This window comes from Hoplias malabaricus, chromosome 1 (assembly GCF_029633855.1).
Source record: "Hoplias malabaricus isolate fHopMal1 chromosome 1, fHopMal1.hap1, whole genome shotgun sequence".
NCBI lineage: Eukaryota > Metazoa > Chordata > Actinopteri > Characiformes > Erythrinidae > Hoplias > Hoplias malabaricus.
The window spans coordinates 82,856,050-82,879,446 of record NC_089800.1 but is presented as its reverse complement, the minus strand read 5'-3'; the positions used below and the strand labels follow the sequence as shown (position 1 = coordinate 82,879,446).

Sequence of the window (23,397 nt, the reverse complement as noted above, 5' to 3'; positions counted from 1 at the left end):
CACATGACAGTCAAGCTGGAAAACATACAGATTCTTTCACTGATTTACTGAGTAAAGATAGCACCACAGGCAACAACCATAATAACAGAAAACTGACAAATCACAATAATTCATCTATGTTACAGTAAACGTCTTTGATGGCTCATCATGAGAGTAAGAATGATCAATGAAACCATTCATTCAAAGCTGGCCTTCACATCAAAAAGATGGATCTTGGGCAAAGACTAAGTAACTGGAACAAAGCGTGATTCAAATCATGTTCAAAACCATTTTTGTGAATCAGGGACATGAAGATTTGTGACATGGGGTAGTGCAGAATGAGTTAGAAGAAAAAGCTAATGTCATAAACAAAGCCATTCATTCATTCATTGTCTGTAACCGCTTGTCCAATTCAGGGTCGCGGTGAGTCCGGAGCCTACCTGCAATCGCTGGACGCAAGGTGGGAATACACCCTGGAGGGAGTGCCAGTCCTTCGCAGGGCAACACACATTCACTCACACCCTCACACTTCTGGACCTCAGGGTCTCAATGTGGTCCCAGGGCAGTGGCAAGAGCAATATCTACAGAAATATATATCAAAGCAAACCTACACACAGCCCTGAATAAACTTTCTAATTCCACACTTTCCTGTATCAGTCAGCAACAGAAATCAAACTGAAACTAAGCTGTCGTCACGTCCTGCGGGTTCAAACTGCCAGACAATCTCTGTAAGCTATTTGATTATCACATAAGGGTTTAGGTGTATTACAAAGTATTGAAAGCCTTTTAGAAATTGCTTGTTATGAAAGGATTCATCAGGAAACGTCTACCTAATTTTGTAGATATTGGCTGACTTCTTGTAACAATATTAGCTCCGGAACGTGACTCATATGAACAGACCTACTGTTGACCTCTCACTGTATATTTTCTTTAATTTTTTCTGCTTCATCGTAATAAATAAGCCTTTTGAACTTGTGATTGATGGTTTCATTCCTGTCTGTTAACGGTTCTTTGTGTGGCAACCCCAATAAAGCAAGTGGAATACTGTCAGTTGCTTACAAGTGTACTGATATAAACACAAAATTCATTGCTGCTGTAGGCTTGCAATTGTAGATTTCACAGACTGGAGGGATACAAAATGTACGTCTCACCCAAAAAAGGCTTATGAACGCATGCATGAATATTACTCAACATATCCCAGAATTTCCAATAACACTACAAACACCGGTAATGATTGATTTTCTTCATTTCTATGCTGTAAGGTAAGAGCTAAAGGGCACAAATTATAAAAAAAACAATATTTTTGAGTTCATTTTAAATTTGTGATGCATCTTAAGTAGATGGCAGACACTTTAGAATTGTCCCTTTTTGCTTTTATGTGATATATTATTATAATCATACACAAGGTACAAAACATCCTATGCCAATCCATTAGAGCTTCACATAGGGCCCACTCCACTCTCTTCCTACCTGCAGCCACATAATTTCTGTTGTTCCAATCCTACAGCTACACCCTAAGGTTGCTGTGGTCATTTACGACCTGATCAGTAACCAGCTACATTAACATCTACGGTTACTCATTGAGCCCACCACATGAGTACCCAAACCACCCAGTGCATCACTATCTCTTCACAGGAGTCATCAGGTAGGCACCTTCATTAAAGCTGCTACATTTTGGAAAATAAATTTAGACAAGGGCTTTAACTTTCAGCACTAACCTGCCAATCAAAATTATTTTATAAGAAGCTAGAGTAAATCATTAATCGAAAATATGAAAAATGGCTGGTGGGACCAGACTACTCATTTCTTTCTGCAGTGCCTTGTCTTAGGTTAAAACATTATAGTGAGTGTGACTTGTAACAGAAGTGAGTGGGAGTTGCAGGAAGTGTGTATATTTACTTACCGCAGAAGATTGTGGGCTAATCAAAAAGCACTGACGTTAATAACAACATTTAGTTAGTACCATAAAAGTACTACATTTTGATCCTCAACTGTAGTCAAAACTGACATTTTCAATTATTTGGTAACACTCCACAAAAATATGAATATATTAGTTGTATATTAGTTGGATGTTTGAAAACTACTTAGGGGTTAATGTACCCCAACAGCAAATATGTCAACCAACAGGCCTCTTTATGATACACAGACTGTTAGATTCTTGCCATTTGGCTTACACTGCTCTTCTGTTTATCTGTATTTGGAACTTTTATCAACTACTTCAAAGACACTACAAAACATGTTTCTGATTAAGGGAGAAAGACAGGGCAAAAACATATCTTTTTCATATCTCACATCTTGAGTTTATGTCAGAACCTAAAGCTGTGCTGTCTCATAGCCTGACCCTGCTGACACCTAATTTTAAATTCTTTCTTTCCATACATTTAATTCTAACTTGTTTTTACAATTTTTACAATATTAGATTACATTATTTCAAAAAGCATTCCATCAAAACACTCATAATATTCAATGCTGTGAGTCAGTACAACAATACAGACATTTTAAACGAATTGGGACATGAAATAAATTAATTAACAAATAGATCACTGGCTATGATAATAATAGAAATGTAATTTACTGTTAAAATGACTTAGAAATGGCTAATTGTGTTAATGTTTTACATAAGCACTACATCTTTGTCCTACTGAAACTATATTTGGTAAACCTTCCAGGTCTACTGGGAATGTACAAATGTTTCTATGCACTTTGAACTGTTGGTATCCTGTTAATGGAGTGCTTCAAAAGAATGTCTACAACTTACATTTAAGTGTTTCTCCAGCGTACGGGATGTGCAGTTTAAATCTGTCACAGCATGGCCCCGGCGTCAGTGATGTACAACTGGAGAGAAGGAAAGAGTTTTTTGACCCTATATAACTTCAGAGAGTCTACTGAGATATTTAGGAATAATTCTGGTAAAAGGTAAAGACTTTGAAAAATAGAAAACTGTTTTTTCTTTTAAAGGGGACATTTGAAAAACAATTTTCAGTGAATGTGCACATTAATTTGGAAATCTGGAGCAGAGCTCTTACCAACCCACAGACTGTGGGGAAGAAAACCCCCAAAAGACCTTCCAAAGTCTAAACACATGGGATAAAACGAGTCTTTCAGATTCTGTGCTGCATTTTCGATGGCAGACATTTCAGAACTGTCCCACGTCCTGCTCTGAATCCCTACCATCACAGTTCCTCATGCCTCATTAATGGGCACAGAAGTAATTTAAGGTAACAGGCATAAAGCATGTCACTGACATTTTATTAAGACCCTATGATCCTGCATATACATGTAGAAAAGGGGCATATTTAACCTTAAACATAAAATCTGTCCCATAAATCTAGACACAATTTGTAATTTATGAATTCACTTAAAGGAATGAATCACTAACTTAGAAACATTTCCCCTAAAGGAGTTTATCTGTCACGCCATTCTCAATGCTTTGAGTTATGAGGCAAAACCTAAAATGTAATACATCTGAGTCACTAAAATCTATTTTGAGTCTTGTAGCACCACAGTAAAAAAAAAAAAAGAAAAATGTGACAACCAAAGATGGCTCAATTGGCTCAATATTCGGTGGATTATTTGGCAAGTTTTCACCCATCGTTGGCACAGACTTTCAGTTAAAATGCGGCTTCTATGATCTGCAGAGAAAAGCATTTACGACAGAATGAAATGTTCCGTAGCAGCCCCACATGAATCTATGGTCAATATGGTCAAATTGTCAACAGCAATTGTTGACTAGAAGGGCTGTTTAGCCACTCTAGCATGGGGAAATGGAGTAGTAAAACTGCTTTCTTCTTGGCGATAGAGCACCATCCAATACCTTTGTGATGAGATGGAGCAGTATTTGTGATCCAGAACTAATTATCCAATATGCTCTTGTGGACGATTTCAAACAAATCCCCCCAGCAATGTTAAACACTTAGTGTGAAGATTTCCCAGAAGAGCAAACACTGTTATAGCATGTTTAAAGGGACGACAAAGTCTCTGTTTATTCCCCTGTTGTCAGAAGAACCATTCAAATCATCAAAAGTTTGTTTTGGACCTACATGGTCAGTTTTCAACATGTAATTGAAGTTGCATACTACTAAATCAAGTCCAAAATGTATGTTATAACATGTTTTTGCATTGATAGCACATGGAAAACACTGGATATCAACATCACTCTCATCAGTTCTTGTCCCATTCCCATACTGGTGCATTCTTGGTATGTATCTGTTTATTTTCATCTGATTAGGTCTCATACAAAAAAGGATCCATATCTCAGTCTCGGAGCTTCTATGCTCTGCATTTTCTCATATTTTCATTATTCCACAGAGCTGATCCAAGCCACAAGGAGCCTGAATATCGAGCTAACGAGTTGAACCAGTTGTGCTTAAAGAGACAAAGCACAAGAATGTGCATCCTGTGGTTTTAGTAGGTGAGGTAATAGAAAGCCAAGCTATACATGAAAGACACGCACTCACCCAGTCTTAAGATCAGTGATCCGCAGGCAATTTGTGGAATCTAAACCAATGCGGCCATTTCGCACAACACTGCAGAGTAAAGGCCGAAGCTCAGGAGAGATCCGGCTCAATGCCACCTCTGGAGAAAGACTGTTCATCTTCAGCTGCGGAATGTCTCCACAAAAGGCAGAGGAGGAAACAAAAGAAATTACAATTTGAGTGTCATCTGCATGAGTTATTATTTATTTAATTTTAATGTGACAACAACTTCTAGCTTTACTTAATTTTAAAACTGAAACAAACACTTTGAACATAAAAAAATCTAAGAAAAAAAGTGTCATTAAACTAGTAGAGGGTACTGTTGAAATCTACCAAACACACACATTAGGGTAAACTAATTTAACCAAGAAATAGAATCAGGCATGATATGTACGTCAAATATGACATCAACTTAACCGCTAAGAATTTGACAACACTAATTTGGAGAACTAACAAATTTGAAAACACATTTTGTAAGTATCATTTAGTGCATATTAATCACCATCATCATAATCAACATCATTATTATCAACACTATTGATAACATGAACTATACAACAGTGAATATCAGTGCCGTTCAGTGTGAATATCAGTGTAGTTCAGTGTGAACATAGTGGAGTTCAGTGTGAACATGAGTGGAGTTCAGTGTGGACATGAGTGGAGTTCAGTGTGGACATGAGTGGAGTTCAGTGTGGACATGAGTGGAGTTCAGTGTGAACATGAGTGGAGTTCAGTGTGAACATGAGTGTATTTTAGTGTGAAAATCAGTGGAGTTCAGCGTGAACATGAGTGGAGTTCAGTGTGAACATGAGTGGAGTTCAGTGTGAACATGAGTGTATTTTAGTGTGAAAATCAGTGGAGTTCAGCGTGAACATGAGTGGAGTTCAGTGTGAATATCAGTGTAGTTCAGTGTGAATATCAGTGTAGTTCAGTGTGGACATGAGTGGAGTTCAGTGTGAATAGCAGTGGAGTTCAGTGTGAATAGCAGTGGAGTTCAGTGTGAATAGCAGTGGAGTTCAGTGTGAATAGCAGTGGAGTTCAGTGTGAATAGCAGTGGAGTTCAGTGTGGATATGAGTGTAGTTCAGTGTGGACATGAGTGGAGTTCAGTGTGAATAGCAGTGGAGTTCAGTGTGAATAGCAGTGGAGTTCAGTGTGAATAGCAGTGGAGTTCAGTATGGATATGAGTGTAGTTCAGTGTGAATATCAGTGTAGTTCAGTGTGAATATCAGTGTAGTTCAGTGTGGACATGAGTGTAGTTCAGTGTGGACATGCGTGTAGTTCAGTGTGGACATGCGTGTAGTTCAGTGTGGACATGCGTGTAGTTCAGTGTGGACATGCGTGTAGTTCAGTGTGGACATGCGTGTAGTTCAGTGTTAATATCAGCGTAGTTCAGTGTGGACATGAGTGGAGTTCAGTGTTAATATCAGCGTAGTTCAGTGTGGACATGAGTGGAGTTCAGTGTTAATATCAGCGTAGTTCAGTGTGGACATGCGTGTAGTTCAGTGTTAATATCAGCGTAGTTCAGTGTGGACATGCGTGTAGTTCAGTGTTAATATCAGCGTAGTTCAGTGTGGACATGAGTGTAGTTCAGTGTTAATATCAGCGTAGTTCAGTGTGGACATGCGTGTAGTTCAGTGTTAATATCAGCGTAGTTCAGTGTGGACATGAGTGGAGTTCAGTGTTAATATCAGCGTAGTTCAGTGTGGACATGCGTGTAGTTCAGTGTTAATATCAGCGTAGTTCAGTGTGGACATGCGTGTAGTTCAGTGTTAATATCAGCGTAGTTCAGTGTGGACATGAGTGTAGTTCAGTGTGAATATCAGCGTAGTTCAGTGTGGACATGCGTGTAGTTCAGTGTTAATATCAGCGTAGTTCAGTGTGGACATGAGTGTAGTTCAGTGTTAATATCAGCGTAGTTCAGTGTGGACATGAGTGTAGTTCAGTGTTAATATCAGCGTAGTTCAGTGTGGACATGCGTGTAGTTCAGTGTTAATATCAGCGTAGTTCAGTGTGGACATGAGTGGAGTTCAGTGTTAATATCAGCGTAGTTCAGTGTGGACATGCGTGTAGTTCAGTGTTAATATCAGCGTAGTTCAGTGTGGACATGCGTGTAGTTCAGTGTTAATATCAGCGTAGTTCAGTGTGGACATGAGTGTAGTTCAGTGTGAATATCAGTGTAGAATAGTGTGAGAATCAGAGCAGCTCAGTGTATGAATATCAGCACAGTCCATTGTAAGTATATTATTGTAGTTCATTACATGGATATAAGTGCAGTTTAGTGTATGAATATCAGAGCTCTTCATTGTGTACATCAGCATTATGAGTGTATTAATGGCTATAAGTGTAGTTCAACGAATAGATAACAGTGTAGTTCAAAGCATCTATCTCTGTTAGTTCAGTGTAAACATCGGCGTACCTCAGTGTATGGATATTGGTCTTTGTGTAATTGTAACGTATTTCAGTGTGACAGTTAGCCTAGTTCAATATATTTCAGTCTATGTATCTGTCTCTGTGTCAGCGTATTTCTAGTTGGCATTGTGTATTTCAGGGTGAATATCAGTGTAGTTTATTGTAAACCCGTATGTACAACAGTGCAGTTTATTGTGAATATCAGTGTAGTTTATTGTATGTGTATCTGTGTATCAGTGTAGTGCAGTCGTCTTTCATATCTCAGCAACCGGAGGCTAATGCGCTAACGCTGTCAAAATAAACCATCTCCGGTTTAGTTCAGAGCTGATTATACGACACCGTGAGTGTTCCTATGGGGTCTCTGAGTTACAGTGTTCGTTTAAAGCTGTAAATATTGTCGGTATAATTTAGTGTTCTATACCTTTTCCAGAGTTTATCAGGTGCTGCTGTTCTCCTCCGGCTCGGTTTGTTTGGGGTCTTTAATCAGGGCAGTCTCCGCAAATGCCTGCTCGGCCATTCTGAAACTACTCGGCTATATCTGCGTTTAAAAAATTCGTTATATTTTTTTTAGCTGCAGAAATGCTGCAATTTTTCTGGATTAACAGTTTAGCATTGTGCATAAATAGGACAAATGTGACATTGTAATGAAACAGGAGAAGGCGAGAACTCCTCTATGTGAAAGCTTCTTCAGTCTGAGGTTCAGAAATTGAACTTTGTTTCTATTCGAGTTTTACAGTTTCACAGCTGATACCAACCATAGGTAACGTGCGACGTTTTAAATTCACTATTTACAATGAGTGGCACTGATTTATTTATTTATTTATTTTTTGTTTTTAATCCGAACGCCTATAAATATTTTTTCGAGAGATTTGCAAAAGTAAAATGCACTGCTACTACTGTGTATACTGGCAAATGAATCTACTGAGGTTCAAACAATGATTTCTATACAATGGCTGAATCTCAAATGCACCCTTGCTCCCTAGTCCCTTTATAGTGCACTAAATAGATCACAGGTTTTCAACTCTTGTCAAGGGAAGTATTCCACAATTCAAGCCAGATAACTTAAAGAGTTAACAATGCAAGATTTTTAATTAATTTATTTTTTATTATTAGTCAAGAGGAAATATATTTGCTAAGAAGTGGTGTCTTTCTGCAGCTTTTGGGTTGGATTTGGTGGGAATTTTTCACACCATGTCAGACATCTTTACGAATTAATGTCACAGGCACAGGCTCAAAAACTTGGTCCAGCTCATTGGCTGATTACCTGAGTAAGGTCAGAGGGGCCATGGCTCACAGCTGATCTGTACAGGCTGGCAAGGCCACAGCTTGCTGACAAGGCACAGGAGCGAGAGAGCGCAAGAAGGATTGACTTGTTTGATACGTTAAAAAATAAATAAATAAAAATCAGACACAAACATAATTCCACATCTTAGAAGATTTCCTTCAACGCAAACATGCTTTCATTTATTCGATAAATCCGCTCAGGACAATGAAACACAACACAACCCTTATTACAAAATCTTCTACAGTTAAATATTCCCATCAGAAAGGTCACCATTTTCCCAAACTATGTTGTTGTTTTAAGTGTTGAGTCAAATGTGTCCAATAGTAAAAGAGCTGAGGGACTTATTAGAGAGTCTTCAGCTCTGAGTTATAGTTATTTTACTCAAAAATCCAGATTTTGTTGGAACTGGCATACTAGCTGACTTACAAATTGTGTTTGTCTGTTCAAACAAACCCTAAACCGCACAGAAATGGCAGTTGATGAGCTGATTAGTTACAGATATTTTGTAAGAGGTCACCAGAACGTGCAGTACAAAGGATACACCACGACCAGGGTTGGGAAACACAAGCTTGGCTTTAACATTCAAAATATTTCTTAAATAAATTGTAGATATAATCTGCATATTTAATAAAAACCTCTAGAATCAACTTGCCTGCTGTTGAAACACAAATACGATTTTGCTGTTGTGGTTAATGCTAAGTGTTAGATAACCATAGATGTATTCAATGTTTTTGTTCCTTTTTTCTTTCTACATTTTAAACAAACCACCATAATCAACACGACATCTCCATTGACCAAGGCTGTCTGCATGTTCAACACTGTTGTGCAGCTTCTCTTCCATAAGAAACTGAAGGATTTGCATGGCATGTTAACATTCCCAGCCATGTATAAAGATTGTCTTCCTCAATTTGCAATGCCTGGTTATTTTTATTCTTTATATAGGTCTGATTTACACAAGCATATTAGGAAATGGATGTAATTTTAGTTTGTGAACATGACTGTTAGACACATCTAAATGTAGAATAAGTAATAATCACCCTATCAATCCGTATGATTTGGATATACTGTAGACTGTGCAGAAAATACAGGCAAGGGAAAACCAAGACTGTCCCATAGCTAACGGCCAAGCTTTCGCTGTGCCTAAGGACTGCTGGGAGATTTCAGCAGATTAGCACACTACTATTCACATGCATAGCCTACATGCAAGGGATTGAATTAATGAAGGATTTTCTTGGCTGTTGTCAATCACATGGTGCAGTCTTGAAATAATCACCTCTGGTGCAATAGGCACATGTCCAATGCCGAGCACAATTAATGCTATTTCTAACCTATTGAAAACATTTCCTACATGCGGATGGATAGAGTGTGCACTCTATTTGAAAGCGGCAATTCAAGCCTACTTCCTCCATCTCTGCTTCGAATAGCACTGCCTGCTTCTGTACTCTTCTGAATCGTTTTGTTTTTAATGCAGGATGTGCCGCAGAGCATTTCTGGGTCCATATTAAAAGTTCACTATGCAATTTTGTTCTAAACGGTACAAATAAGTATTACATCGCGTACAATCTTGGTCTCAGAAATCCTGATTAACACATCACACTCAGGACCGGAGTTAGAATCTTTGTTTACACTGACCTCCTGTAAATTTAACTGACCCTCCCCAGTGCCCATTACTCCACCCCATCTCTGTGTTCAGTTTAGGAAAGCTTGCTGGATTCTTGTAAACATCCAGTCCCAATAGACGCTTACACTCAGTAAAGTAGTGGTATAAATACGCTAGGTAAACCCGAAACCCTTAATAAATCAACACAAATTTACATTTAAAAATGGACACTGTATTTCTTTTGAGACTCTAAGCCTTCCAATACTGAAGTCATGAAACTAGCAAACAGTGAATGAACACTGCCAGCCACCGTAGATTCTATTTCCATGCATTGTTCATTGCCGGGAATGGGAGATGGTTCCAAAACCTTTTTTCTAGTAGTTCACCTACACATCTTAGCTAATAAATGTAGCTGTAATCATGCATACTGAACCTTCAATACTCAAAGTGATACTTTCCCAACCTTTTCCAGCATCCAGCAGCCAGAAATGCAGCCATTGTGGCCTTATGTGCAAAACAGCAACAGTAGTGGATTTTCCAATTCTTCAGAACCAAGAACATTTTGGTTTATTGATTTCGCTGATTACTCCCTGTGTGTGTGTATCTCTGACTTTACTAGGACATGACTGAAGAGGTGAATGTCGTGGTTGTTGGCTCCTGTATGACTGATCTGGTCAGGTGAGTTCAAATATAAACATATTAGTTCATACATTAAATGTAATGTTTGATATATTTAAGTTTGCACAAAAATTAAGCTGTAGCCTTTCTGCACAATAATGTATTACTGCCAACAACATCACCGTAAACATTGGTGTACCCAACATGTGACTCACACTTAAGTTCATACTCATCCCTGTGCTTGTGGAACATGTTTTATTTTACGCATTGCTGTTTTAAAATAACTGTGGAGGGTCTTTCCACTAGGGCTAAATACAACTCAAAATATGCAGATAGGGGAACTGCCTCAAGTCAGCTTGAGTTATTAATATTTTCTCCAGAGGTATGAATCATAAGTCACGTTGGCTGTTGGTTCAACTTTTTCCTTGTCAAGTGTCTCCTGGTCACATTGACTACAACTGCACTTTGTTGCTGAAGTACAGTATTACAGATTTATCAGAGCTGAAATTAAACATGTGAGTTTCTTTGGAAAAGTTTTGTCTGAGGCAAAAAAAGACCTAAAATATGCAGTTAATATGTTGTACTAATGTACAGTAAACCCACTGATTGTGCCCTAATGCAATGCCAACATGGTTGTAAGTGAAATATTGGGATTCATTGAGCTCTACTTTGCATTTTGAGGTTAGATTTACTGCAAGAGGAAGTATTGTTAATTTATTATTACTTTTTGGTTGACCTTATATTCTACGTGGGTAGAGAGATTGTTAAGTCAGAGGTTCTGAGGGCACATTCACTGTTTTTAATATAAAGATGATCAAACTTGTTTAAAACGCCCATGACACTACTTTCACCATGTTTCACAAATTATATGGTTTTGTGAACGTTGGAATCTTTCTCTTATCTTCTTGATCTTATTCATATCATTTTGAGCTTTGTTGTATCTACTCTACATGGAGTTTTAATTAACGTTTTCTGAAAAGTTTGTATCTTGTGGTGCAGTCTGTGTAACAGAGGAAGTCTTTGATGCGACAGTAGATGACATGCTGTGCGCTTTTCACGATAAACATTTTGAAACAGCTTTTGTAACGAATGTGTTCTCAGCTGTAGCTGTCTGAAAGAGAGACATACCACTGGGTTATCATCTTTTCATGTCATTCGATTGTTTTTTTATTGCCAGGTTTCTATGAAGAGGTCCTTTTTCTTTTAATTATCTTTAGTTTTATGTCTCTTTTATACACTGTTCTGTAAATGTTCCTTTATACACCGTCGCGGGCCTTTGGTGTTGTAGTCTTTGTTAGGTTTGTTTATTCCAAAGACAAACTCTAAAGAGAATATCAAAGCCTAAATCCCACACTTGGTTTTCAAAGATCGGTTCCATGTGCAGACAATGCAATGGGATTTGCTTGGTAATTACCATCTCACTACTTATGCTCACTTTAATGGAGGTAAAATGGGGGTGAATGTGGTATTATTCAAAATCAGTACAGATTAAATCCTTAGTTGTCTTTCAGTACATATCCATAAACTCAGGTTTTCCAAACAGGTTCAATTTTGAATCTTCCTGACTGGACGGAAACGATGTGTCATATAGAGAAGTACATCATGGCACGTAGCTGTTTATGCTGTGCCATTTGAGTCAAACATGTTTTTATAATGAGCATATTTGAATTAATTATGAGTCTGTATATTATTGCTGTTGGAACAAAACCTTGTGCCTCCAAAAATCTACTTCACAAGAGAAGGGAAAATTACTCCTTCACTTTTAATATTTAATAATAATGTAAACTTTTAATGTAAATGTTTATGTAAAGAGACCTGAATGTGAAGGAGCTCTTTTGTTTATAAATCATGTAGAGTACTAAAACATACCATTATTACCACCTCCATGTTTACACAATCACTATCCATCCTCTCAGCTCCACTGACCTTAAATATACATTTTCTAGTTCTGCAATTACGGAATGCAGTCCATCTTTTGCTGTGCATACATTGTTTGCCCCATTTCACCCTGTGCAGAGCAATGGTTTGAATGGTGGTCATTTGGGGCACTGCAGTGACAATGACATGGTGGCAGGTTAATGTATGTTGCGTTGGGGCGCTACAGTGTCAATGACATGGGGGTGAGTTAGTGTATGTTGCGTTGGGGCGTTACAGTGTCAATGACATGGGGGTGAGTTAGTGTATGTTGCGTTGGGGCGTTACAGTGTCAATGACATGGTGGTGAGTTAATGTATGTTGCATTGGGGCGTTACAGTGTCAATGACATGGTGGCGAGTTAGTGTATGTTGCGTTGGAGCGCTACAGTGTCAATGACATGGTGGCGAGTTAGTGTATGTTGCGTTGGAGCGCTACAGTGTCAGTGACATGGTGGCGAGTTAGTGTATGTTGCGTTGGGGCGTTACAGTGTCAATGACATGGTGACGAGTTAGTGTATGTTGCGTTGGGGCGCTACAATGTCAATGACATGGTGACGAGTTAGTGTATGTTGCGCTGGGGCGTTACAGTGTCAATGACATGGTGACGAGTTAGTATATGTTGCGTTGGGGCGTTACAGTGTCAATGACATGGGGGTGAGTTAGTGTATGTTGCGTTGGGGCGTTACAGTGTCAATGACATGGTGGTGAGTTAATGTATGTTGCATTGGGGCGTTACAGTGTCAATGACATGGTGGCGAGTTAGTGTATGTTGCGTTGGAGCGCTACAGTGTCAATGACATGGTGGCGAGTTAGTGTATGTTGCGTTGGAGCGCTACAGTGTCAGTGACATGGTGGCGAGTTAGTGTATGTTGCGTTGGGGCGTTACAGTGTCAATGACATGGTGACGAGTTAGTGTATGTTGCGTTGGGGCGCTACAATGTCAATGACATGGTGACGAGTTAGTGTATGTTGCGCTGGGGCGTTACAGTGTCAATGACATGGTGACGAGTTAGTATATGTTGCGTTGGGGCGTTACAGTGTCAATGACATGGTGGTGAGTTAATGTATGTTGCATTGGGGCGTTACAGTGTCAATGACATGGTGACGAGTTAGTGTATGTTGCGCTGGGGCGTTACAGTGTCAATGACATGGTGACGAGTTAGTGTATGTTGCGCTGGGGCGTTACAGTGTCAATGACATGGTGACGAGTTAGTGTATGTTGCGTTGGAGCGCTACAGTGTCAGTGACATGGTGGCGAGTTAGTGTATGTTGCGTTGGGGCGTTACAGTGTCAATGACATGGTGACGAGTTAGTGTATGTTGCGTTGGGGCGCTACAATGTCAATGACATGGTGACGAGTTAGTGTATGTTGCGCTGGGGCGTTACAGTGTCAATGACATGGTGACGAGTTAGTATATGTTGCGTTGGGGCGTTACAGTGTCAATGACATGGTGGTGAGTTAATGTATGTTGCATTGGGGCGTTACAGTGTCAATGACATGGTGACGAGTTAGTGTATGTTGCGCTGGGGCGTTACAGTGTCAATGACATGGTGACGAGTTAGTGTATGTTGCGCTGGGGCGTTACAGTGTCAATGACATGGTGACGAGTTAGTGTATGTTGCGTTGGAGCGCTACAGTGTCAGTGACATGGTGGCGAGTTAGTGTATGTTGCGTTGGGGCGTTACAGTGTCAATGACATGGTGGCGAGTTAGTGTATGTTGCGTTGGGGCGCTACAGTGTCAATGACATGGTGACGAGTTAATGTATGTTGCGCTGGGGCGTTACAGTGTCAATGACATGGTGACGAGTTGGTATATGTTGCGTTGGGGCGTTACAGTGTCAATGACATGGTGGTGAGTTAATGTATGTTGCATTGGGGCGTTACAGTGTCAATGACATGGTGGTGACTTAATGTATGTTGCATTGGGGCGTTACAGTGTCAATGACATGGTGGTGAGTTAATGTATGTTGCATTGGGGCGTTACAGTGTCAATGACATGGTGACGAGTTAGTGTATGTTGCGCTGGGGCGTTACAGTGTCAATGACATGGTGACGAGTTAGTGTATGTTGCGCTGGGGCGTTACAGTGTCAATGACATGGTGACGAGTTAGTGTATGTTGCGCTGGGGCGTTACAGTGTCAATGACATGGTGACGAGTTAGTGTATGTTGCGTTAGGGCGTTACAGTGTCAATGACATGGTGACGAGTTGGTGTATGTTGCGTTGGGGCGTTACAGTGTCAATGACATGGTGACGAGTTAGTATATGTTGCGTTGGGGCGCTACAATGTCAATGACATGGTGGCAGGTTAATGTATGTTGCGTTGGGGCGCTACAGTGTCAATGACATGGTGACGAGTTAGTGTATGTTGCGCTGGGGCGTTAGTGTCAATGACATGGTGACGAGTTAGTGTATGTTGCGCTGGGGCGTTAGTGTCAATGACATGGTGACGAGTTAGTGTATGTTGCGCTGGGGCGTTAGTGTCAATGACATGGTGACGAGTTAGTGTATGTTGCATTGGGGCGTTACAGTGTCAGTGACATGGTGGCGAGTTAGTGTATGTTGCGTTGGGGCGCTACAATGTCAATGACATGGTGACGAGTTAATGTATGTTGCGCTGGGGCGTTACAGTGTCAATGACATGGTGACGAGTTAGTATATGTTGCGTTGGGGCGTTACAGTGTCAATGACATGGTGGTGAGTTAATGTATGTTGCATTGGGGCGTTACAGTGTCAATGACATGGTGGTGACTTAATGTATGTTGCATTGGGGCGTTACAGTGTCAATGACATGGTGGTGAGTTAATGTATGTTGCATTGGGGCGTTACAGTGTCAATGACATGGTGACGAGTTAGTGTATGTTGCGCTGGGGCGTTACAGTGTCAATGACATGGTGACGAGTTAGTGTATGTTGCGCTGGGGCGTTACAGTGTCAATGACATGGTGACGAGTTAGTGTATGTTGCTTTAGGGCGTTACAGTGTCAATGACATGGTGACGAGTTGGTGTATGTTGCGTTGGGGCGTTACAGTGTCAATGACATGGTGACGAGTTAGTATATGTTGCGTTGGGGCGCTACAATGTCAATGACATGGTGGCAGGTTAATGTATGTTGCGTTGGGGCGCTACAGTGTCAATGACATGGTGGCAGGTTAATGTATGTTGCGTTGGGGCGCTACAGTGTCAATGACATGGTGGCGAATCAGTGTATGTTGCTTTGGGGCGTTGGTGAGTTAATGTATGTTGCATTGGTGCAAGTGGATCAGACACAGCTGTTTATATACATTGGGTTTTTGTTGCTGTTGGTGGTTTTATTTTGTTTTTATTTTTTATAGATGAGAAGCATCTCATGGGACTGGTTTATAGTTTGCTGGCTCGCCCACTCACTCACTCACATGCATTTAGGATTTGCTCCACACGTGAAGCTGTTCAGTGATTTGAAATAACAATGTGTCTCCTCATGTTTTTATTGGTCTCATTTGATTGATTTTACTGATTTTAAAAGCTTCTATAAGACACTACACTGTCCATGGTTGTTGATTGTTATCGTGTGGACTGCTCATGGATTTCGTGCTCTGAATCTCCTGCTGAAAAATAACATTTTGTCATTGTTGCTACAGGATAATGTCTGTGGAATTGCTTAGTGTTAAATGGCCCGGTGATGTTTTGGGGAGCAATCTGCTGATTTCCTTGTATGGAGATTATGCGAAGCACATTAATCAGAGACTAGCACTTCTCAGCCAGCTCTTTGAGAAGATCTTAAGTGCTTGCCCACACAGGAGTGAAATAGCTAGAGAATTCTTTAAGGCAGGCACTGTTTGCTTTTCACTGTTAATCTTCCATGGAGGAATAAATGGTGCTTTCTGGACATGTCACATTGTGATATTCACAAAAACAACCCCAAAAGTGTGTGTTATTAAACACACACGGCCTTGTTTGTGTTCTACTTTGCCTATTTCTGCCCCATCCACCCCCCACCCTGTATGCCTCGCTCTTTCATTAAATATGCAGCCATCAACTTTGGCCTTTGAAAAGCAGAGACCGCATCAATTAGGCAGTGGCACTAACAGGAAAAGTCTATGTTTGTATGTTCTTTTCCTTTTTTTTTTTCTTCTTTTTCTGAAGGGTGCTTGAAACACACTCCTAGCCCATCAAAGTGCTATGCATGACTTTGAAGTATGAAATCCAGTTTTCTTTCTGGCTGGTGCGCATGTTTTTTGTCTGGGTGACAGTGAGACAGAACCATTGCCTCTCGTCTCCGGTTGAACATCTGTGTGGCCGTGCTGAAGCCAGAGAGTGCCACCTGCTGATCGTCTCAGCATTTAATAGCAGTACGACAGCAAAGGGCCACTGATGAATTCCATTTCATCAGACATTATATGGCCCTTCCCGTTTAAATGCCTTATAATTTGTTAAGTCAGCTACAGTAGTGTTCAGTCATACACACATACAGCTTGTACAATCTTCCCAGAAAGGCATAAAACAAAATTGAATGCAACATATGAGCTTAAAGCCACCATGTTCAATGTCAAGAGTTGGCTGAAAGAAAACAAATACCCGGCTGTGGGGGAGTAGACGACCATCCAATACCTTCTTGATGAGATGAAGCGGCTTTTGTGATCCGTAATGAATCATCCAATATTTGTCTCTGATCACACTAATATTTGTGTGGCATTAGCAATCCACCATCTATTGTAAACCTTCCTAAACACCTTTTAAATGTTTGAATTATAGATATGGCATGTGTACATGTTTCAAGCTACTGTTGCTTCCCTAAAGTCCCAGAATTCCAATTATGGAGACTTGGCTGCGGTAAAAAAATAAAATAAAATTAAGTTTTGTGGTATCATAAAAAACTACTCAATCTATACTTCCACTCCTGCTCACCCCTCGTTTTAAACAGAACAAAGCTTGTTCACATTTACAGTAGACTCAGTAAAACACTCAGTAACAGGCAGAATAATAGCCTGGCATAAAAGAGTGCTTGGAAAATATATATATAAAAATAACACAAATGTTTTAAGAAGTAGACACACGTTGGAAAGGGACCCTAGGTGTTGGAAATAAAATAAAATAAATACATGTGACTCATGTCTCGTATAATGGAGCTATATTTATGTCACTCAGGCATCAAATTGATACTAATGTGGGAAACACTCCAGTACAGGTACAATGAGCTAAAGTCTTCCACTCTCATGTATTTGATTATTTGGAAACAAATGCTATATATACGTGACATGAGTCAGTCGCTTAGATCCACCAAAGCTTTTCTTTGAAAGTAGAGGTTTTATTGTGTGTCGCCCGTGGGTTTAGTGGTTTTTGCCGTGGCCGTCTTGCTCACACTGCGTCAGTGGTTTTCTCCTTCGATCTTTGTGGAAAGAAAAAAAAAAAAAAAGGATGTAAACAGCACGTCAGTCTAACACCTGTTGTGGTTCCATGTGGCGGTATAGTGTAAGAGACATTAAACTGTGTCAAGATTTTGCGATGCCACTGATTGATTGAACGTTCAGACACTACTTGCTATCAAACAATGGAGTGTTTGTGATGATTCAGGTGTGGTTTGTCTGGCTTTCACCTGACTCCAGACACTGACTCAATCACACCTCATTAGTTTGAATGCTCACAATCTAATGACAAAAGTCATTGAGACTGTGGAGCTCCTGTGTAGTCACTTACACGTACACAACAGCAGCAGAGGCTCTAACTGCAGGAGTGGGATTAGTGTCCTTGGAACTGAAGAGCTGTCAGAGTGTTCAATGTAGTACTGAATTTGATGCTTTTGAAAATTTTCGTGTTATTTGCGTGCTAGAAGTAGTGCTGCTATCCCAGTTTAGATAAATCTTACATCCTTGTTTACACAATTTAACTTTGTATAAGAGCTTGTATTTCAATATATTTATATTCAATATATTTATATTCAATATATTTCTATATGGCGGCACGGTGGCGCAGCAGGTAGTGTCGCAGTCACACAGCTCCAGGGACCTGGAGGTTGTGGGTTCGATTCCCGCTCCGGGTGACTGCCTGTGAGGAGTTGGTGTGTTCTCCCCGTGTCCGCGTGGGCTTCCTCCGGTTGCTCCGGTTTCCTCCCACAGTCCAAAAACACACGTCGGTAGGTGGATTGGTGACACAAAAGTGTCCGTATGTATGTATGTGTGTGTGTGTGTGTGTGTGTCTGTGTTGCCCTGTGAAGGACTGGCGCCCCCTCCAGGGTGTATTCCTGCCTTGCGCCCAATGATTCCAGGTAGGCTCTGGACCCCCCGCGACCCTGGATGAATTGGATAAGCGGTTACAGATAATGGATGGATGGAAGGATATTTCTATATATACATTTATGTCCATTTTCGTGAATCATGACCAGAATGTGTATCTAAAAGTAGCTTGACAGCTGCTCTAATCATGGAAATGAACTACTTCAAAGTTCACAATTTAATGGCACAATCTTCATACGAATGTATTACCTCTCATGAGCTTTATGTCAGAGCACCCAATGCCCAGTGTTGGCTCTAAGAGCATAAAGTACACCCCCCTGTCACTGGGCTGTGGAGCAGTTGAACTGTGCTTTCTGGAGTGATGGAGCTCCATCCATTACCTGAGGGACAAGTCAGAATTCTGCACTTTCCTATTGTACAGGAGGTATAATACAAATGCAAATGTACTGTCAACGTCAGAACAGTAAAACACCAGACAGCACTTAAACAAAGCATAAATGCTGCAGAGTTCAAAACCTCTCAGCAAGCTTCCACTTTGTAGCTGGAAAGCGGGGAGGTCAGAAATGACGTAATTTCGAGCTCTTATTTCTGACAGCGAACAGTGAATTTCAACATAGCATTATCCATAAAGAGTAGGGGTGACTGCAGCCATTTTAAACAAGCACAAGCAGCACACCTGAAGCTAATAATGCGGGGATAATGTTGGATAGCCCTGCTTTAAAGGCAACCATCACTTTTGTGGTTTAAATGTGTCAGAATATTGCAGAGGACACTGGAGCACCCGGAGGAAACCCATACAAACACAGGGAGAGCATAGCAAACTCTTAGCAAACAGTGGCCTGGGTTGGGGAGTGAACCTGGAGCTGTGAACCCAGTAACTGGAGCTGTCTGACAAGGGCATAGGAGTATTATACTATAAAAATAGCACATTTAAACCAAATGGAAATTAGAAGATAAACACAAATAGGTGTTTATTAATAAGTGACAAATCTTTACTAGTAGGTCACAGCTGTTGCACTATGATTATGTTGCATAGATGCACTGGAATCCCACGTATGGGAGATCAGAAAATCAGCAGTATCTTTCTCTTGACTAATGTTCTGGTAAGAGTAAAATTATATTTTAAGCAGACTACTTGTTGATCTTATGATCGTATTTGTTTCCCCCAGACACTTAGCTTATTTGAAAACATGTGGTTGGCCAAACCAGCTCATCAACAGAGCTATCCCGAACAAGATCAAAACTCCTCGTCCAGATTACGGGAAACTGGGCAAATAGCAGCTTTATTCCTCTAAATTGGCTTACTGTAAAAACCCTCTTTAAACCTCACAAACAACACATGTTTGCAAAGTCAAGCAGAGAAAAACAAGTTCAGCAGCATGTTCTGCTGTCAACAAAAAACATGGACTCTTGTGGAGTTGGACTCAAGCCAGGCAGTAACTTTCTGAGGTTCAGAGGTTTTGTTTTTTCCTCCTTCTTCTTCTTCTTCTTCTTCTTCTTCAATAGAATGAGTAATAGCTGCTTGTTCTGGTTGGGTGAGAATCACACCAACCTCTCTGTAATGCCATGCCCGTGGCAGTAAAGCAATTACCTTTCTCTGGACTTCAGAGCCCTAGCCTTATATTTAGGATCTTAGGGGTATGGCCGGACATAGAGATTTGACTCATAAACAACCCTTTCAGTCATTGTATTCCAGTAAATACCCTCACACCCCGCTTCCCAAATGCACATTATTTCAGAATGTTGTGGATAAGCATTAAAAGGTTGAGTGCAGTGGAAGTCAGCATAGTGAATGGATCAAGTTCCTATACATTACTGAGTCAGTTGGAGTGAATCATCATATAAATATAAACATTTATACATATGGTTTTCTGGTTTATTGGTGGGGTTTTCCAGCCAAAATGTCAATGAGAGGATTATGAGATGTCTACAGTGACATCCAGGTAAAGATTTCAGATTCACACACTGGGGGCAATTTTGTTACTGTAACATTGGCTTACTAAGGCCCTGTTTACACCTGGGACTAAACTGGGACTTACAATTCAAGTGTAACCAAGATTGTGAATGGGCTTTCTTCAGATCTACCTCTGAGGTAGGATGCTAAGGTAGTAAAGTCATATTCGGATCTTTGTGTGTGTATAAACACAATGCATTCTAGAGAAAACCTGCTGGGTCTTGACTGGATAATGCCAACTCCTTCATTTGGGATCAAACTACCACATTATTTTAAAGTCATAGAGTATATAACTGACACTTTGGAAATCTGGGTGTTGAAGACCATATCTTTATATTAAGTTACTGTTAGGGGCCTGTAGATGATTCTATCTGCTCATTGTGTAAAATAGGTGTGACAAAAAGCTCCAAATGTCCACAGCAGCATTTTAAATCAAACTTGTTCTTGTGTGTTCTTCTGACCACTAAGTTTGTTTTATCTTCTACTTTATTAGCCAGGCACCGAGGCTGCCAAAAGCTGGCGAGACAATACATGGCTACAAGTTCTTCATCGGCTTTGGCGGCAAAGGAGCAAACCAGTGTGTTCAAGCTGCCCGACTGGGAGCCAGAACTGCCATGGTCTGCAAGGTACTAAACATTGGTTTCTTTTCCTGTGGTCAGGTCACAACTGAGTCTAGATATTTCTATGCATGTGCTGGGGGATATTTCGTTTTGTTTCATGCCTGTCAGTCCTTGGATCGTTGTTAGTTTGTACCCACAGCTCTATCCCCAGAAAGCCTAAACAAGTAATAAATGCCTGTGTTTGTAAGAACAAAGAGCCCAATCGATTCTGAAGCATATGCATAGCTCAAAAATAGGCTCTCATGCTTTCAGGAAGCCTGAAAGAGGGGTTGCACTTCAAAAGACAGAGGGCCAGGTAGAGAAAGGCCCCAGCCTTGGCACATCTTTAACAGCGTGGGATAAAAGTAGCCCCAGTGGGCAGAGAGGGACCCCTCCACCCTTTACCTCCGTTCTGAACGTCTCTGAGAGAGTGAAAGAGATAGGGGTGCGGCGCTTAAAGGACTGCTGGTAGTGTGGAGGCGTTTTGGGTGGGGTGGCTATATCTGGAAGGCTTGGCTGGATTTAGCAATGCAGAACTTCGCCCTGGCAGTGAGGAAGAGTATTGTTTCAGCTTCCAGTTTAAAGGTGGTTACTTATATTCATCAAATCAGTTAATCTACCTACAAGCATCTTGCTTATAAGATAAGTACTAAACAATAAAGAAAATCAAACATGCACCCATCCCACACTTATTCCCATAAACTTGAAAACTAATGTAGCTAACAAGTAATGGCTTAAAAATACCAGTTAGCATTAGCACATCACCCACTTACCTTAAACTGTGGCAAGTTAATAGGCTAATTTAATATGTTATGTTGTTTAATATGTATATTCAGTGTATGGTGCTGTTGCCTATAAAAATTCATGAAAATATTTTTAATAGAGGAAATAGTAGTAATAGTAGCCACTAGCCTGATGTTTATAAGCAAGTATAAAACCATTATATTACACTTTAGACATGCAACTTGCAAAATTTGTGGCACGGTGGCACAACAGGTAGTGTCAGTGTCACACAGCTCCAGGGTCCTGGGGTTGTGGGTTCGAGCCATGCTCCAAGTGACTGCGTGGGTTTCCTCCCATAGTCGTGGATTGGCGACTCAGAAGTGTGAATGTGTGAGTGTGTGTCATACTGTGAAGGACTGGCGCCCCCTCCAGGGTGTGTTCCCACCTTGCACCGTGAACCTGAACTGTATAAGCGGTTACAGACAATGAGTGAATGAATGAATGAACTTGAACAATGCTCTCTGGTTGCTTATAAGCACAGTTTCTTTATTAGTAAAGATTAACTGTGAACACTCCAGATGTTTTGGCTGATCGGTTGCATCTAAGGAAAAGAGTAAGTTTAGAGTAAGTTTAAAGTTATGGCTATTTCTTTAAGCACTGAAAATGTTTCCTTCCTCCACAGGTTGGAAAAGACTTTTTTGGGAACAACTATATTCAGAATTTCAAAGACAATGGCATATCCACAGGTAGCGAGCTTTCATTTTCTTTGCAGCTCAAATTCTCCTTTTTAATATGGGCTCAGACGCCCACTGTACAGAAATGCAGTACTTCACAAAAGCCAAAGTCCACCCTTTCCTTTATGTCCAGTCAACAGGGCATTTAAGAGCTAGTCATTCTTTTTGTGTCAGGAACAAAAGCAAGAAACGTATTTAACAGAATGACACAAAAGCTTCCATGTATAATATCAAAATCTCTCAGTATTTCATATATCCACTCTTTAATTTTGTACACCCTACTGCCACTCAACTATCACAACAATATCTATCGATTAAAAAAGCAGTCAGGAAGCCACTACTGAGAAAAGAGGAACAGCAAAAAACTGGACATTTCAAATGTGGAGTAAGATTTTATGAAATGTGAGCATTTTTTGGGGATTACTTTGAAGTGAGAAGTGGAAAATGGAAACCACTTCTAAGAGTTACAATTTTTTAAACCTGAAAATTAGACTTTCTGTTAATTACAGGTGTCCTGATGCTGAAAAGTGAATACCGTGTACTAAATGATACAGGAAATGTAGTAAATGAATGATTGCTCTCTGAATGTCTTTGATGTGCTAGCTCACATATTTGAATCCCTTTTTTTGTTTATACCTCACTCTCTGCAGCCTTTGTGGAGCAGACTTCTGAAGCTGCGACTGGAGCTGCTTCCATCATCGTGAATGATGCAGGTAATGTGTGTGTGTGTGGAGGTTCTCCATGTGTGTGGCACCCTGTTGCACCCACAGGCTTTAAAGGCCTCTAAAATAACACATCACTAAGTGCACTTCTGAATAAAGCACAGATGAGTGAGCAACTCTCTACCTGTGTCATTCAGCTCGGCACCCACACAGCATAGAGCAGTTTATA

General features: G+C 40.4%; 2 protein-coding genes across 4 annotated transcripts in view; one reads left to right on the top strand and one right to left on the bottom strand.

The window, feature by feature from the left end:
- babam2 (BRISC and BRCA1 A complex member 2) overlaps positions 1-7,549 on the bottom strand; it is an 84,262-nt gene extending 76,713 nt beyond the window's left edge. The window contains exons 1-3 of one of the 2 annotated variants that reach the window (XM_066675176.1): positions 7,286-7,549; positions 4,437-4,579; positions 2,738-2,814 (exon numbers count right to left, since the gene is read on the bottom strand). In XM_066675176.1, the coding sequence (XP_066531273.1) occupies positions 2,738-2,814; positions 4,437-4,573 (214 nt within the window). In that variant the 5' untranslated portion in view covers positions 4,574-4,579; positions 7,286-7,549. Of the gene's footprint in view, positions 1-2,737; positions 2,815-4,436; positions 4,591-7,285 lie in introns of both variants that reach the window. The other variant, XM_066675165.1, reaches the window with a different exon arrangement.
- Positions 6,643-23,397, top strand: part of rbks (ribokinase) — a 37,092-nt gene continuing 20,337 nt past the window's right edge. Inside the window, exons 1-5 of one of the 2 annotated variants that reach the window (XM_066675196.1) lie at positions 6,643-6,687; positions 10,369-10,427; positions 20,944-21,076; positions 22,455-22,518; positions 23,157-23,219. In XM_066675196.1, coding sequence (XP_066531293.1) covers positions 10,372-10,427; positions 20,944-21,076; positions 22,455-22,518; positions 23,157-23,219 — 316 coding nt within the window. In that variant the 5' untranslated portion in view covers positions 6,643-6,687; positions 10,369-10,371. Of the gene's footprint in view, positions 6,688-7,474; positions 7,625-10,368; positions 10,428-20,943; positions 21,077-22,454; positions 22,519-23,156; positions 23,220-23,397 lie in introns of those variants that run through there. The other variant, XM_066675187.1, reaches the window with a different exon arrangement.